At 38.0% G+C, this 13,794-nt stretch overlaps 1 protein-coding gene across 1 annotated transcript in view; it reads right to left on the reverse strand.

Moving 5' to 3' along the window:
- The window catches only part of IPO5 (importin 5), a 44,963-nt gene that overhangs the window by 2,348 nt on the left and 28,821 nt on the right, over nucleotides 1–13,794 (reverse strand). Inside the window, exons 16-25 of the mRNA XM_076361955.1 lie at nucleotides 13,033–13,165; nucleotides 12,806–12,927; nucleotides 12,179–12,275; nucleotides 11,499–11,671; nucleotides 10,929–11,040; nucleotides 10,286–10,341; nucleotides 6,355–6,477; nucleotides 5,498–5,717; nucleotides 2,250–2,478; nucleotides 560–701 (exon numbers count right to left, since the gene is read on the reverse strand). Coding sequence (XP_076218070.1) covers nucleotides 560–701; nucleotides 2,250–2,478; nucleotides 5,498–5,717; nucleotides 6,355–6,477; nucleotides 10,286–10,341; nucleotides 10,929–11,040; nucleotides 11,499–11,671; nucleotides 12,179–12,275; nucleotides 12,806–12,927; nucleotides 13,033–13,165 — 1,407 coding nt within the window. The remainder of the gene's footprint in view (nucleotides 1–559; nucleotides 702–2,249; nucleotides 2,479–5,497; nucleotides 5,718–6,354; nucleotides 6,478–10,285; nucleotides 10,342–10,928; nucleotides 11,041–11,498; nucleotides 11,672–12,178; nucleotides 12,276–12,805; nucleotides 12,928–13,032; nucleotides 13,166–13,794) is intronic.

A 13,794-nucleotide genomic window follows, 5' to 3' on the forward strand; every position in this document is an offset into this window, starting at 1 on the left:
AGGCAGGGAAAACATTGAACAGCTGCCTATATTTGCACTGGATTAAAGAGGGCAGTAGTAAAGTTACTTGTGGTTTGCATTCATTCTCTAGCAAAGATCCCAGGCCTCTGCTATATTACTAAGTCACCACAGGGTGCTGGGGACCCTTACAGGAACCACATGTTGGATCAAATCCTGCAGTACAGTTCACTGATACAGAGATAGGCAGATTTCTCTCCAGATTTTAATTTCTGGCTCAGAAAAAAAAAAAAAAAAAAACAACAAACCCACAAACAACTAATACTGGCTAGCATTAACCATCTAGCTGCATATATTTTAATACTTTTTTTTTTTAAATTAATAAGCTTAAGTTTTTCAAAAGAGACAGACTTTATTCAAGTGCAAATGTTACCAAGTTTTATCATTAATGGTTCAAGGAATGTCCAAGGATCTCCAAGATCACTGGTTGAAGCATTATTCTCTAAGGAGACAAGGCTCTCAAAATTGGTTTAACAGTTCAGTTACTTCTGAAAGTAGATTCTGAATGTTCCCTTTATACCTAAAGCAAGCATTTATTTACCTGCACTTGACGAACAACATTAGCCAACCGCTTGGTACATGGATCTTCATGTTTAATAGCTTCATGAATTTCACCATCCGCAATTATACCAAATATTCTGGGAAGGTTAGAGTTGTTGGGACCGAGGACAACTGGGTTGTTGCTGTTACAATCAAAATATGTATTACAAACAAGTTAATGTTTAACTAAAAAAATTAATTTAAGCATTTTATATGTCAGTTGAGTGATTTTGAAATATCTTATTCTAAACCTGTTTGTTTACATCTAAGTTTCACTCAGCTGAATAAGTATGCATAGCTTTGTTGCCTGCTGACAGAATGTTCCCTCTCCTGTTAATGCTAAACCAGCCAGTTCTTTGATCAGCCTACACTTTATCAGGAAGAAGTTCTGAACTTTACAGAACTGTTGAGTTCCGTGCAGATAGAACTGTAAATAATGTGACAGAAATACCCTGCCTATAAGGGCTTATTCCGCTTTCTCTCAGTGCTGCAAGGGGGAGGAGGTTGCGTTACTGGCGTCAGAGAGCACCAGTGACTTCAGCTCTCTGCCAGCACTCTCACTGACACAGCAAGTAAGCAGTTCTGCTCTCTCTTTCCCAGCCAAGTGTTGGAGGAAAAGAGAGCTGGCAACCAGGGACCTGGGTGGAAAACATTATCTACTTCCAGCCCTGCCACCTACCACTGCTGGAACGCAGAGGCTGTGAACGTAGGACTGACAGAGCGCCAGAGAAGTACGTAGCCAGGCTGAGCCACCTGCACAGAGCTTGGTACAGAAGTGTGCTAGTACTGTAACTCCTGATTTCTATATACGTGTGTATATGCACACGTCCATATTATTATGGTGTCTCTACACAACCATACTATTACCAGTATAGAGACCTCAGTTGCCACCACCCATTTTGAGACCTTGCCTTAGTAAAGCACCAAGAGATACAAGGTATTCATATAGTAGAAAAGACTGTAGGAAAGCTAAGTTATTTCCTTTCTACTAAGATATAATACAGTGTCAGCCAGAATGTGGCTACTACATAATGATTCAGAAGCTGACATTCCTCCACTTGATTATGAAGTGCAACTTGCACCCACACTATTTTTTTTTTTTTTCCTTCCATTGACCTGTGGGAGGGAACACAAATCTAAAGAACAAGCTGTGGGACAAGATGCTTTCAATAGTAACTGAAATTGTTATTACAAACTTATTAAGGGAGATAGCACTGTACCACGAATTTGTCTGTATTATTTCTCTACTTTGCTTTGTTGATACTCAAGCTTTTGGAAAGCAAAAAGGTGCAAAGCTACTTTAAAAGGTTATGAAAAAGAAGGTGCTGCAAGGGCACGTGTGCTGCTTTTAAGTAAGAAGACCTGGTCAGTTATTAATGCTGATATATAAGCAGAATATCAAAATTTTTCCTTAAATTTTCTGTAGAAGTTTCCAGCTGATCCTTTCCCATCATGTACTTATAAAGCAGCCAGGAATTTTCTCAAGCCATACAGACATTAGTTAGGATGAGAACACCAACTGTTTAAAAACAGCAATAACGTCATGGAAGGCTCAGTTCTGACATTCCAAATTATCTTCTCTAAAACATACGCAGATTAACCTGACAGTTTCTCAGTTTTGCAAAATGAATGCAAGGAAAGAACCTGCAAACAGGCTTACTTTCTGCATTTATGTCAAGACTTCGCCTTACCTCTCAATTAAGTCACACAGATAATTGAAAGTATGAACAGCTTCTTCTTTATCTTCATGAAGTGGAAGCCATGATAACCAGTGTGGCAGGACTTCTTCAACATTTACACAGTCAGGCTTGAACTTCATTATCTTTCCTACAGCTGAAATGCAGTTCTCTGTTGCATTGACATTCTCTTTGGTTTTGGCATCTGGTGACTGAATGACTCTCACCAGCAATGGAAGCGCCTCTAATTGTTAAACACAAGAATAAAGTTTAATGCACAATCAAATTATATTTTACTAACATCACTAATTCTACATGACACTACTGCATGTATTTAAAACAGGTTTTTTTGTGACCCAAGCACCAAAATCCAGTCATCCCAATGTCCCGCTACTTCTTCCCTGGTCCCTAGGTTCTTCCCTGCTCAATAACTATCATATGAAAAACAAACAGGTCGATAAAGCTATGCAAGGAAACGCAAGAAAACAGCTACTGCAGAAGTTTGAATTTGCTTTATAAATTCACAAGAAAAAAAAATCTTCCAGTGTCTCTCAGTTGGAGTTATGCAATCTACAATATACAAGACATTGCAATTTATAGTAAAAACAAAGATAACAAGCATTATCTTTTTAATCTAACAGGTTCTATAAACACGGGATGATGAAAAGCACCGATACAGCAACATTCACGTTACTTTGGAGTGTATAGCGCATGTCTACAGTGTACGCCTGCTGTACATCTATTGCTTGTGTGCACGCATATATAAATATATATGTACGTACACATACACACCTCCCACCACTAAAAGGTGCACTAGGAAAAGCTCATAGGAGTAATCTCATCTGGTGAATCCACCTGGCATGGTTTATATGGTAAAAATCAAACATCAAGGAAAAATGCCAATTTTCTTGCTATGTTAATAGTAATTTTTGTTTTTTAATAGTCGTGCAGGTAACCACATGCACACTTCTAAATGAACATTAGCATCACAGTTTTAGTTACTAGTGTCCGTGCAGACTTCAGAGCACTATATGTGCATACAGGAACAACCGTCCTTGCGTTCTTCTAAAAATATAATGCTAAAGCTGTAAAATTCTGTATCAGCACAGAAAACAGGTTGTGGAATTGTGCAGAAAGCACACTTCAAAATAACTCCAACTACTGAAGAAGAGTGAGATCTCACACTAGTTCATTTTGATGAGTAAGTAGCAGCTTTGCAGTTAAGGAATACACAATGACACTTGGTGTATTAACTTCACCGAATTAGATTTTTGAAGAATTTAGCAGCTATGGAAAAATATGATTAACCCTAAGCTAGACGAGGATACTTTTATAGGGCTGATAAAGATTACAGAACTGCAGAAACATTGGTCATCAGACCCACTAGCTTGTGTATTGAATGCAAGATAACGATGCTGGACTTTTCTGCAAAGCAGAGTTTGTTTCATCAAAGTCTAAAATGGCCAGGCAAACTGAGTCTGCATTTTATACCTCAGGTTTTCATGACTGCTGAAGCTAAATCTCATCTGTGTTTCCTCATACTCCTTAATACTAATGGATGACACTGTAGGTATGTGTGTCCTTGCAGCCATAAGATTAGGCAGGCATCAAAATGAATCAGCATAGTCTCCTCCCTACAGCTTAGCAGACAAGTTTTCTTCTTATCTAGAAAACAGATCTATTCTCACATAGATGTTGTGGTAAATGATCCCTAAAAGACCCTATTGACTACAAAAGACCATCTTCTATAACAATAATAGTTTTTTTCCAAGGACTGACTGCTCTGACATCTTGCACCACCAAAAGTTTCAAAGTAACAGATATGATTGAGGAAGAAACACATGCAGTTAATTAACACAATATTCACAGAGAACATTGTATTCAAATCATGCCATGGATTTACTTTGTTTCTAATCACAGCACATCTTCATCTATTAAAATAAATCACAAAGTTCTTTCATGTACATACAAAAGTATTTAAAATACTTTTGAGGTGCCTGCTAATAAGCTGTATGCTGTGAAGTAAAAAGGTTATTTTATCTAAACATCCAAAGAAAGGAGAAGCCATGTGTCTGGGTTTAAAATCAAGGATTATTTGTCCAAATACAAAGAAAAGGATTAAAAGTTTATGTGGGCCAAGGTAGTCTAATGAATGAAAAATAAAATTAGATTTCAACAGATGCTAACCCCCCCTCCCCAACTCCAAAATCAGAACTACCTTGACCTCAGTCTCTACTCCTCTAGTCTTGGGACAAGACATAAAAACCTTATGGAAAAGTTCACGAAAAACCCCTTTTTCCAAGTATTTTTCTAGACAATTTTAAATTTTAATGCTCTTAATGTTTCACTGCAAGGTTTTCCCCCTGTTTTGTTGTTTTGTTTTTTTTTTTAAAAATACCTCATCTTGATTGTCACCATGTGACAATTACATTTACATTAACAGTGAAAATTACAACCTCTATTGATGTAGGTAAGCCTCGAGTTAAAGCCCTAATTTATCCCTATCATATGGTTCTTATTTTCTTACATCATTTAATTCAGCTTTTGTTTAAGATTCATGTGCCATACATATTTGAAAGAGCTGACTAAGTATTTTCTTAAAAAAGGGAAAAAACCCTCTATTTAGTGTGCAAAATTAACTTTGTTGACTGGCAAGAAGAGTGCCAGCAGACAACCATTACTTTAAATTCAAGACAAATCTGAAGTTTTAGAGAAAGCCGAAACATTCAGAAAGAAAGCGCAAAGTGTTTCTGATAGGCATTATCATACTGATTTCATTTCTTAGTCACAGAAATCAGGCTCCTTCTTTTTATATAATGGGAAAGCACAGAGCCACATTAGTTGTATTCTAGGCTACTCCTTAACACAGGTCACTTGTATAATTTTTCCGGACATCCAAAGGGTTTTGCATTAATATGTAACCACATTAGTATTAATAAAAAGCGGCTATGAGACAGGTGTGTACCAGAAAGCTATTTTTTATGAAATTAACATTTGCATGTCAAAGCATGTTTTTAAAAAAATACGTAAATCAAGTTTGCTAAGCAGAAGTTCTGCAACAGAAATGCTACTAAGCAGAACATCATAGAAAGCCCAAGGAATTCAGATACTTTACTAATCACCACCAGTCTGCCGCACAGGTCATACTGGCAATCTATTTCACTGCCAAAGGGAAGAGACCTCATCAGCCAAAAGGCAAGCAATTTTTAGTCCCCCCGCCCAAATAACACATTCAAATAGTCATATCAGATGCATGTATGTACCTGTGCAAAAAGGACGATAGCTGTCCCCTCCAAATTGTGCCATAACTCCAACACCGTAGGCAGCTGCTTGCCTGACCTCTGGGCTGTTGTCGCATATTGACTGTAGCATTGGCCTCAGGAAGTATTCAGCGTACTTGAACGAGGAGGGGCTGCAGTGCTCTACAATGTCGTCAAAAATGCACAGCCCCCACTGCCTGTCCGGCCATGGCCTATGCGGACACTGCATCAAAACCAGGTAACATTTAAGCCACCTTAAAATTGCTAATTTTTGTACAGTCAATGATTATATCAACAGAACCATCACGGTAACAGTGGTCTAGTATTTTGTTAAAATCTTCCTGGATTAAATTTAGTCCTACAAACACATAGTTTTCTGTAGTGATACGTGCAGCAATACCATAAACAAAACAAAATCCAGGTGAATATCTGAGCTAATTAAAAGAATAATGATTTTAGGCTAAATCCTTTACCTCTATTTCATACTCCATTACCTATTTCAGTCTCAGTTTTCCCCACTAGTCTGCAACACTTTTTTGGCCCTCCTCTTCAAATCCATTTTAGAAAGTATCAGACACTCCCAGGCAAATTAAATTTTCAATATAGTTGTGTGTGTCAATGATCTGGGGTCTTGCAACACAGAAATTAGAAGTAGCACAGCAGTGCAGCTGTTCAAGAAGCATAGGGTAACAACTTCACACTTGATCCAGAATAAACCTTGAACTGCCTCTATTTTGTAAAACAGTAATTGCTACATTCTATCTACCAAGTTCTCTAAGATTCCAGCATGGAAGGCCTATTACACAGTAGAAGAAAAAAAAAAAAATCAAAGTCAAATTAAAAGAAAGCAAGGTACTTACAATTAGGTTAACAATTAGCGGAAGTAGCCTTTCAAACCACGGCAGCACCTTCTCCTTATAACTGCTGAATATTGAGTGCAAAATGTCCGATACTTTAGTCAAAATATAAACATCACTGTCATCCTGATAGGAAAAGGATACAACTCACATTAACACTAACGATCTTTAAAACAGTAGAAGTCACGTGAAATGCTAAGCTCTCTAAACTAATGGAATGAAGTGGTTTAGTGATTTAGTTTTGTAAAACCAATATTAAGTCCATTATTTTTCAACCCCTGGTCTAATCATAGAATGATAGAATCATAGAATGGTTTAGGTTGGAAGGGACCTTGAAAGATCATCTAGCCCAACCCCCCTGTGACAGGCAGGGACATCTTTCACTAGATCAGGTTGCTCAAAGCCCCGTCCAACCTGACCTTGAACACTTCCAATGATGGGCCATCCACAACTTCTCTGGGCAACCCGTTCCAGTGTCTCACCACCCTCACCATAAAAAATTCTTCCTTATGTTCAATCTAAACCTACCCTCTTTTATTTTAAAACAGTTGCCCCTTGTCCTGTCACTTTAGGCCCTGCTAAAAAGTCTGTCCCCATCTTTCTTGTAAGCCCCCTTTATATATTGAAAGGCCGCAATGAGGTCTCCTCAGAGCCTTCTCGTCTCTAGGCTAAACAACCCCAACTCTCTCAGCCTTTCTTCAGAGGAGAGGTGTTCCATCCCCCTGATCATTTTTGTGACCTTCCTCTGGACCTGCTCCAACAGATCCATGTCTGTCCTGTACTGAGGTCCCCAGAGCTGGACGCAGTACTCCAGGTGGGGTCTCACCAGAGCAGAGTAGAGGGGCAGAATCACCTCCCTCGACCTGCTGGCCACGCTTCTTTTGATGCAGCCCAGGATACGACTGGCCTTCTGGGCTGCGAGCGCACATTGCTGGCTCATGTCCTGCTTTTCATCCACCAGTGCCCCCACGTCCTTCTTGGCAAGGCTGCTCTCAATCCCTTCATCCCCCAGCCTGTATGGATACCAGGGGGTTGCCCCGACCCAGGTGCAGGACCTTGCACTTGGCCTTGTTGAACCTCATGAGGTTCACACGGGCCCACTTCTTGAGCTTGTCCAGGTCCCTCTGGATGGCATCCCGTCCCTCTGGCGTGTCAACCGCACCACTCAGCTTGGTGTCATCTGCAAACTTGCTAAGGGTGCACTCAATCCCACTACCTATGTGGTTAACAAAGATACTGAACAGCATTGGTCACAATACAGACCCCTGAGGGACACCCCTTATTACTGATCTCCATTTGGACATTGAGCCACTGAATGCAACTCTTTGGACGTGGCCATCCAGCCAATTCCTTATCCACCAAATAGTCCATCCATCAAATCCGTATCCAATTTAGTGACAAGGATGTTGTGTGGGACCGTGTCAAAGGCCTTACAGAAGTCAAGATAGATGACATCAGTTGCTCTTCCTTAATCCACCAACGCAGTCACTCCATCATAGAAGTCACCAGATTAGTCTGGCATGATTTGCCCTCTGTGAAGCCACATCAGCTGTCTCTAATCACTCCCCTGTCTCCCATGTGCCTTGACATAGCTTCCAGGAAAATCTTTTCCATGATCTTACCTGGCACAGAGGTGAGACTGACTGGTTGGTAGTTCCCAGGGTCCTCCTTTTTACCCTTCTTGAAAGTGTAAGTCAATTACTAGTACTCAATTGCCTAGGACTTGAAGATTTGTTTCAGGGACAGAAAAATTTTAGCAAGACAAATACTGTCTTGTGCAAATTTACTGCTTCAATGGATTCCCTTTACAGAAGACAGAAGGCCCTTTTCCTCTTCTGTAGCTTATAGATACTGTAGCAAGCTTTTATTGAAAAGTAAATGGATAACTGCCTCTGTGATAGAAGATTGTGGCAAAAATATAAGGAATATTAATCCTCTCCTCTTGTAGCTTAACTTCATTTTTCACCTTGCCCAATTAATACATCAAACTGGTGAAGTAAAGATCATTAGCTCAGATTCAGCTATCAATTCATGTTACATTTGCAAGCAAGGATTGCTCCCTGGACACACTTGTGTTGGGAAAACCCTCTAATTTTGTTTTAAAGCAAGTTCTGTTGTACTCAGTATGGTTCCTTTAATCAGTTTATACTTTAACAGGCAGGGAAAACAGAATACAGCTAGTTTCTGGTCCCTAGTGAGAAACTAATAAGTATTTCTCATGCAACAGGCAGCTTCCCACAATAGGATATTTAAACCCTCACTGGTTAGACAACTTCTGCATTGTCAAGGCATAATTCAAGCAATAACTCTGGAACATATGCACAAATGAAAATAGAGATAAGAACTGCTGCAGCACACCACAAGGTCCACCTGGCCTGGTATTGCCTGTTTACTAATAGCTGATAACAGATGCTCAGGGGGAGAGCATAACACTTGCTTAGTGTATGCCTTCTCCTACGCTCTATCACACCAGCAGTTTAGTTATTGCCTAAGCCAGGGCTGTATCTCGGTATCTTATTGAAACTACTGTTTGAATATCTTTCATGACTTCCGTACTCCCTTATATTTCTGCTGCCTTGAGGTAAGGGCTACATAAACATATTCTGGGACCAAAGGTGTATAACCAAGTGTTACTCATTACCATATGTTAATTCTGTCCATATGGCAAGTGACATTCTGATCCCACTCCTACTTTCACAGGGTAATGCAGGCAAGTCTTCCTTGCAGTCTTTAAAAAAAAAATCAGCAAGGTCAAATATAAATTCAATCATTTTTTAAAATGCCTTGCAACACTGTTGCAGAGAATGGAGTCAGCTTCTCTGAAACTGCTGCTTGCTAGCATTTTCTCTCATTATCAGTACAGAGTGACACATAAGAAAAAAAGATAACGAACCGCCTAACTCACTGTCTACAAGAATGAACAGTAAACATTGCAAATAAAGGGAGAAAAATCAGGAAAGGCTCTTGGCTCAGAACTTGCATTTTATTATTTTTTTATCTCAAGCAGTATGCATGCGCCAGAAATCTATCCTTTTGAATGCTGGCCTAATGTTCCCAAAGGAAAGGGGCTCAAGAACTCATTGTTATTTAAGAAAGTATTTACAGATGAGCACATGATCTGTTAAGTTACATTCTGGAGTCTGCACACAGGTTAAACTCATGTAGACAAGCTTCATAATTCAACTTCAAAAGCTTCCCACATGCATTGTGTGGCAAAAACATTTCCTATTTCTTAAATTTACCAAGTATCCTTTATGTCTCATGTTATAAGCAGCAGTGACTTATTATTCTTTATTACTCTCTCCATACCAATAATGATTTAATAGAACTATCATATCTCTTCTACAGTCACTTCTACTCCAAACTAAAAAGTCAGTTCAGTATCTTAGTGGATAAATAGTCACTTTGGTATTCTCTCATAAGCAAAACACATTACGCCAGCTATTCATCCTGCTGTCCTCCTTTGATCCTATTTTAGGTCTATCCTTTTTGAGCCAGGCTCCCGACCTGACACATCAGAGAGGTCTAGGTATCAGAGGTATGCTCAAGGTTAAGAGCCACCTAGGTCATAAGGCACAAAGAAAAAGCAAGCCAGCAGGGCTAGGCCTTAGATTATCACTGATACAGCATTTGACAGCAGACTATTTAAAGTCATCTAAGAATTGTTTGAGAGGATGAAGAAAATGAAGAGCTATATCCTGAACTTCTTCCTTCAGTCTACTGGACAAGGAAACCTTTCGTATTTTCCAATTCACACATGTAGTGTGATCCATTTCTTACTGGAAGTTTTGAAGGAATATGGCAACAGAACATTCTTCCAGGAAGAAATAATTCTGAGGATGCACTACGCTTTAACTGAGTAGCATAGCATACCCGTGTAATATTTTTCCATCCTGGTGCTTTATGAGTGGAAAGACTCCCCAAACCAACTTACTTCATCCTGTAATGACTCTTCAACTTGTTCATCATAGTCTTCATCTTGTCTTTTCACTAAATTAAAAAACAAGTATTAAACCATTACATTTCTACAAGTGCATAAGAAGCCTGTGAAAAGGAAAAAAATTATGCAGAAACAAATTTAGAAAATAGGAAACAGTAGCTGCAGATGCAACAGGAATTTTCTGTCTAAGAAGCTTCAAAGAGCTTTCACAGAAAAACAAGAAGTATAATGAGACAGCTCAGTTTAAGAATGTGTAAAAGCGCATGAAATAGAAATAAACACATCAGGTTGTTCACAAGGACAAGAAAAGCGCATAGAAATAAGAAACTACCATTGCTTTAAGAAAATTGCGTACTTTAGATGAAAACACAGAAATGACAACACCATAGATATGTGCACTAGTTTTCAAGTAAATCTGCCCATCAACTGTTGATTAAACTACAATATTTCTACAAATGATGCCATCTTCATATTTTTTAAACTCTGAGAAGATAATTCATGGATTCTGTTGTTTCAAAGCCCAATTACCTTACATGAACATGCAAATTAAAGAAATCTGAACTAAGCTTTTTTTTCATGTTCAGAAATTATTAGGAATTCTGCTTTAAAGAACAGCCATTATCACATGTTAACTTACCCTGTCTTAATTCTTGATTTTTAAAGTGCTCTTCTAGTTTTCCTTTCAATATTCCTCCAAGTTCTTCAAAGTGTTCATTGTTAAGGCATCCATCTCCCATTACCTCAATGCACTAGTGAAATAAGAGGTTTTTCAGCTTTAAGTTACGTGAGCAGTGTCAATGAAATTTAAGCATACAGAGAATATTAACACGCTCTGCTTTAAGTGATCACTAGCAGAAATAATACTAATAGAACATTCATACTGTAATCAATGCTCAAATTATACAAGTAAGGCATAGTACCTCTGTACATTTCATCCACATAACTTCAGTTTATGGTTTGTGGTTAAAATGAACAAAATTGGTAAATATTTTGGGTTAATACTTTGGTATTTTTGTTCTTGCAAAAAAAAAGTACAACTAAGTTTTCAATCAGCTATGACAACATTTATAGTCAAACCAAACTTCGTGTAGAGGAAGGAAGCCTTGCATTTCTTCCACCCATTTAAATGAACATCAAACACATGCCCTTTCTTACCGTAAAAAGCTATGAACAGTAACGCCACAAAATTTGTAAGGAAGAAAGTTACCTTCGCAAAAGAATGCATTATTTCTGAGAGAACATCTGAATCTGGTTCTGTCCCAATGGCTTTGATGAGTGCATCACACATGAAGTGCCACATCTGTGTGAGGTACTCCGGCCCACGAACTCTAGCACATTCAAGAAGGAGAGGCATCGACTCTGCTGCTGCCACTCGAACACGTTTCATCATTAAGGAAATAAAACAATCAAGGCCAACATAAAACGCCTACAATTTAAGCACCCACCACCATAATGAAGTTAGTAGTTTTCTACCTGAAATTGATTTTTTTAATAACAGTCCAGTGCATTTAATTTCTTAATTAGATACAGATTAAGATCACAGGAAAACTAAACTGTTTGCTATTTAAAAGTTGTTTCAAGCCTGTTTCAGGCCATGACAGAAAAGCTATTCAAGTTCTCCTTCACTTTGTTGGCACAAACACCACTTTCTCTACTGTTTGCTTTTAACATTATAGACATGCTTGTTTAAAAAGAAACTAGGGGAAAGAGTAGGATACGTTGCCTAAAATAGCATACAAAACAATGTTCGTGGAAACAATTTCTGCTATAAAGCAACATAATATTTTAACACTAACACTTTCAATTCATTTAGGAAAACAGTAAGCATGACTTTGTTTCTTCCAAACTATGTTTCCATTTTCACAGTAGAATTCGTTAACAGGATATCATCATGGAAATAGAACTTCAACAAGGGAACCATCAGCTTTACAACTTGCTCTGTGTACTCCACAAATCCTTCTTTTAGCTCTTTTGCATAGCAAACCTGAAACACAAAGCATGGAAGTGCCACCTTTAAGGGAAAATACTGTTACTAATATTTTTCAACTATGTAATGGTGAGAAAGATTGTTAGAAGTTTAAGGTTTTTTTAATTTATTTAAAAAAAACATGCAATAATCCATTTAATATACCCCCTCCACTCTGGTATTTTAAGAAACCCTGATAGCAGCACGAGTTCTCACTCTTAGTACATGCATGTGTTTTTTTAAACCTAATTCAGAAACATCAATATTTGCAAAAAGGAACTACTCTTTAACATCTCTAATTCCTTAAAAGTTTTGCTAACAAAGGAAAACTATCTGTTCATCCTAAAAATTGAAGCTCCAAACTAAAGAAACTATTTTTAATCAAGTAAAACACACACAAAGTGTCTGAAATCCAAACTTAACACTATCACCCGAAGAAAAACAGAACTATTTCATCTGATACTATAAAGAATATTTTCGTTACAGATTTTGGCTTCAGACTCATTGTCCAGCAATACACAGATCACCAAAACTGCCCTATTACTCACCAGCATCTGGCATGCAGTTGCTTTTTCCTCAAGGCCTGCAGTTTTAATTCCAAAGCTTTGCTGATCTCCTAGGTTTACAAATTCCCAACCATCATCATCACTCATATTCTCCATATCTTGTGCTGTTATATGGAGTGGGGGAAAGAGAGAAAAAAAAAAAAATCTAAAAGTGCTACAAAATACTTTATTTCAGTATTTTTTCAAGCAAAACATTATCTTAAACCTACTGTCTAAAAGAGCTACTTCAGGTTTAATAGATGCAGTCTTCATTAAAGGTCCCATGACAACAGGAAGATACTGCTGAAATTCCTTTCCAAGAATTTTACACATTCTGGCCCATGCTGAGATCATGTAAGAAATCTATAAAAGAGAACAGAGTCAGAATTTTCACATCCCACATTTTATTTTAATGCATACTTAAAAAGAAAGCATAAAGGAAGAACATTATACAATAGGACATTTTTAAAGAATTTGTCAGCAGCGCATAAAACTTATTTCAAAGAGAAGAACTCGTCCAATATGCAATCCATATAAAAACGCATCTTCAAAAGACCTGTCCCAAGTCTTTATTTGTAACAACGCAGTGACAGTACCTCTGATCAAAGTTGCTATACATGTAAAAATGTGACAGTGTAAGACGTACTTGTAATGCAATCATGACTGTCTTGAAAAGTAAATTTCTTTCTGAAATGAATAATTTCCTGAATTTAAATGATACTACTGAGCCACATTCCTGAAAATAGCAAATAGAGCAAAAAAGAGTGCAGTACTGTATTTTCAGAGGAGTATTTGTTTTCAGATGCACAAGTCAAAATAGCTCTCCGCTCATTAGAACAGCTGTCTAACAAGTCTTGCTGAACTATTTATAAGAAGGTGACAGCAAGGGAATAGGTCATACAATGCCAAACAAAGTAGTTACTAATAGACAAGGAACGATTACCCACATGCTGAAATTTCTTCAGCAAGTACAGGTCCTGGAAGTCTCATTT

This window comes from Aptenodytes patagonicus, chromosome 1 (assembly GCF_965638725.1).
Source record: "Aptenodytes patagonicus chromosome 1, bAptPat1.pri.cur, whole genome shotgun sequence".
In the NCBI taxonomy this organism is placed as follows: domain Eukaryota; kingdom Metazoa; phylum Chordata; class Aves; order Sphenisciformes; family Spheniscidae; genus Aptenodytes; species Aptenodytes patagonicus.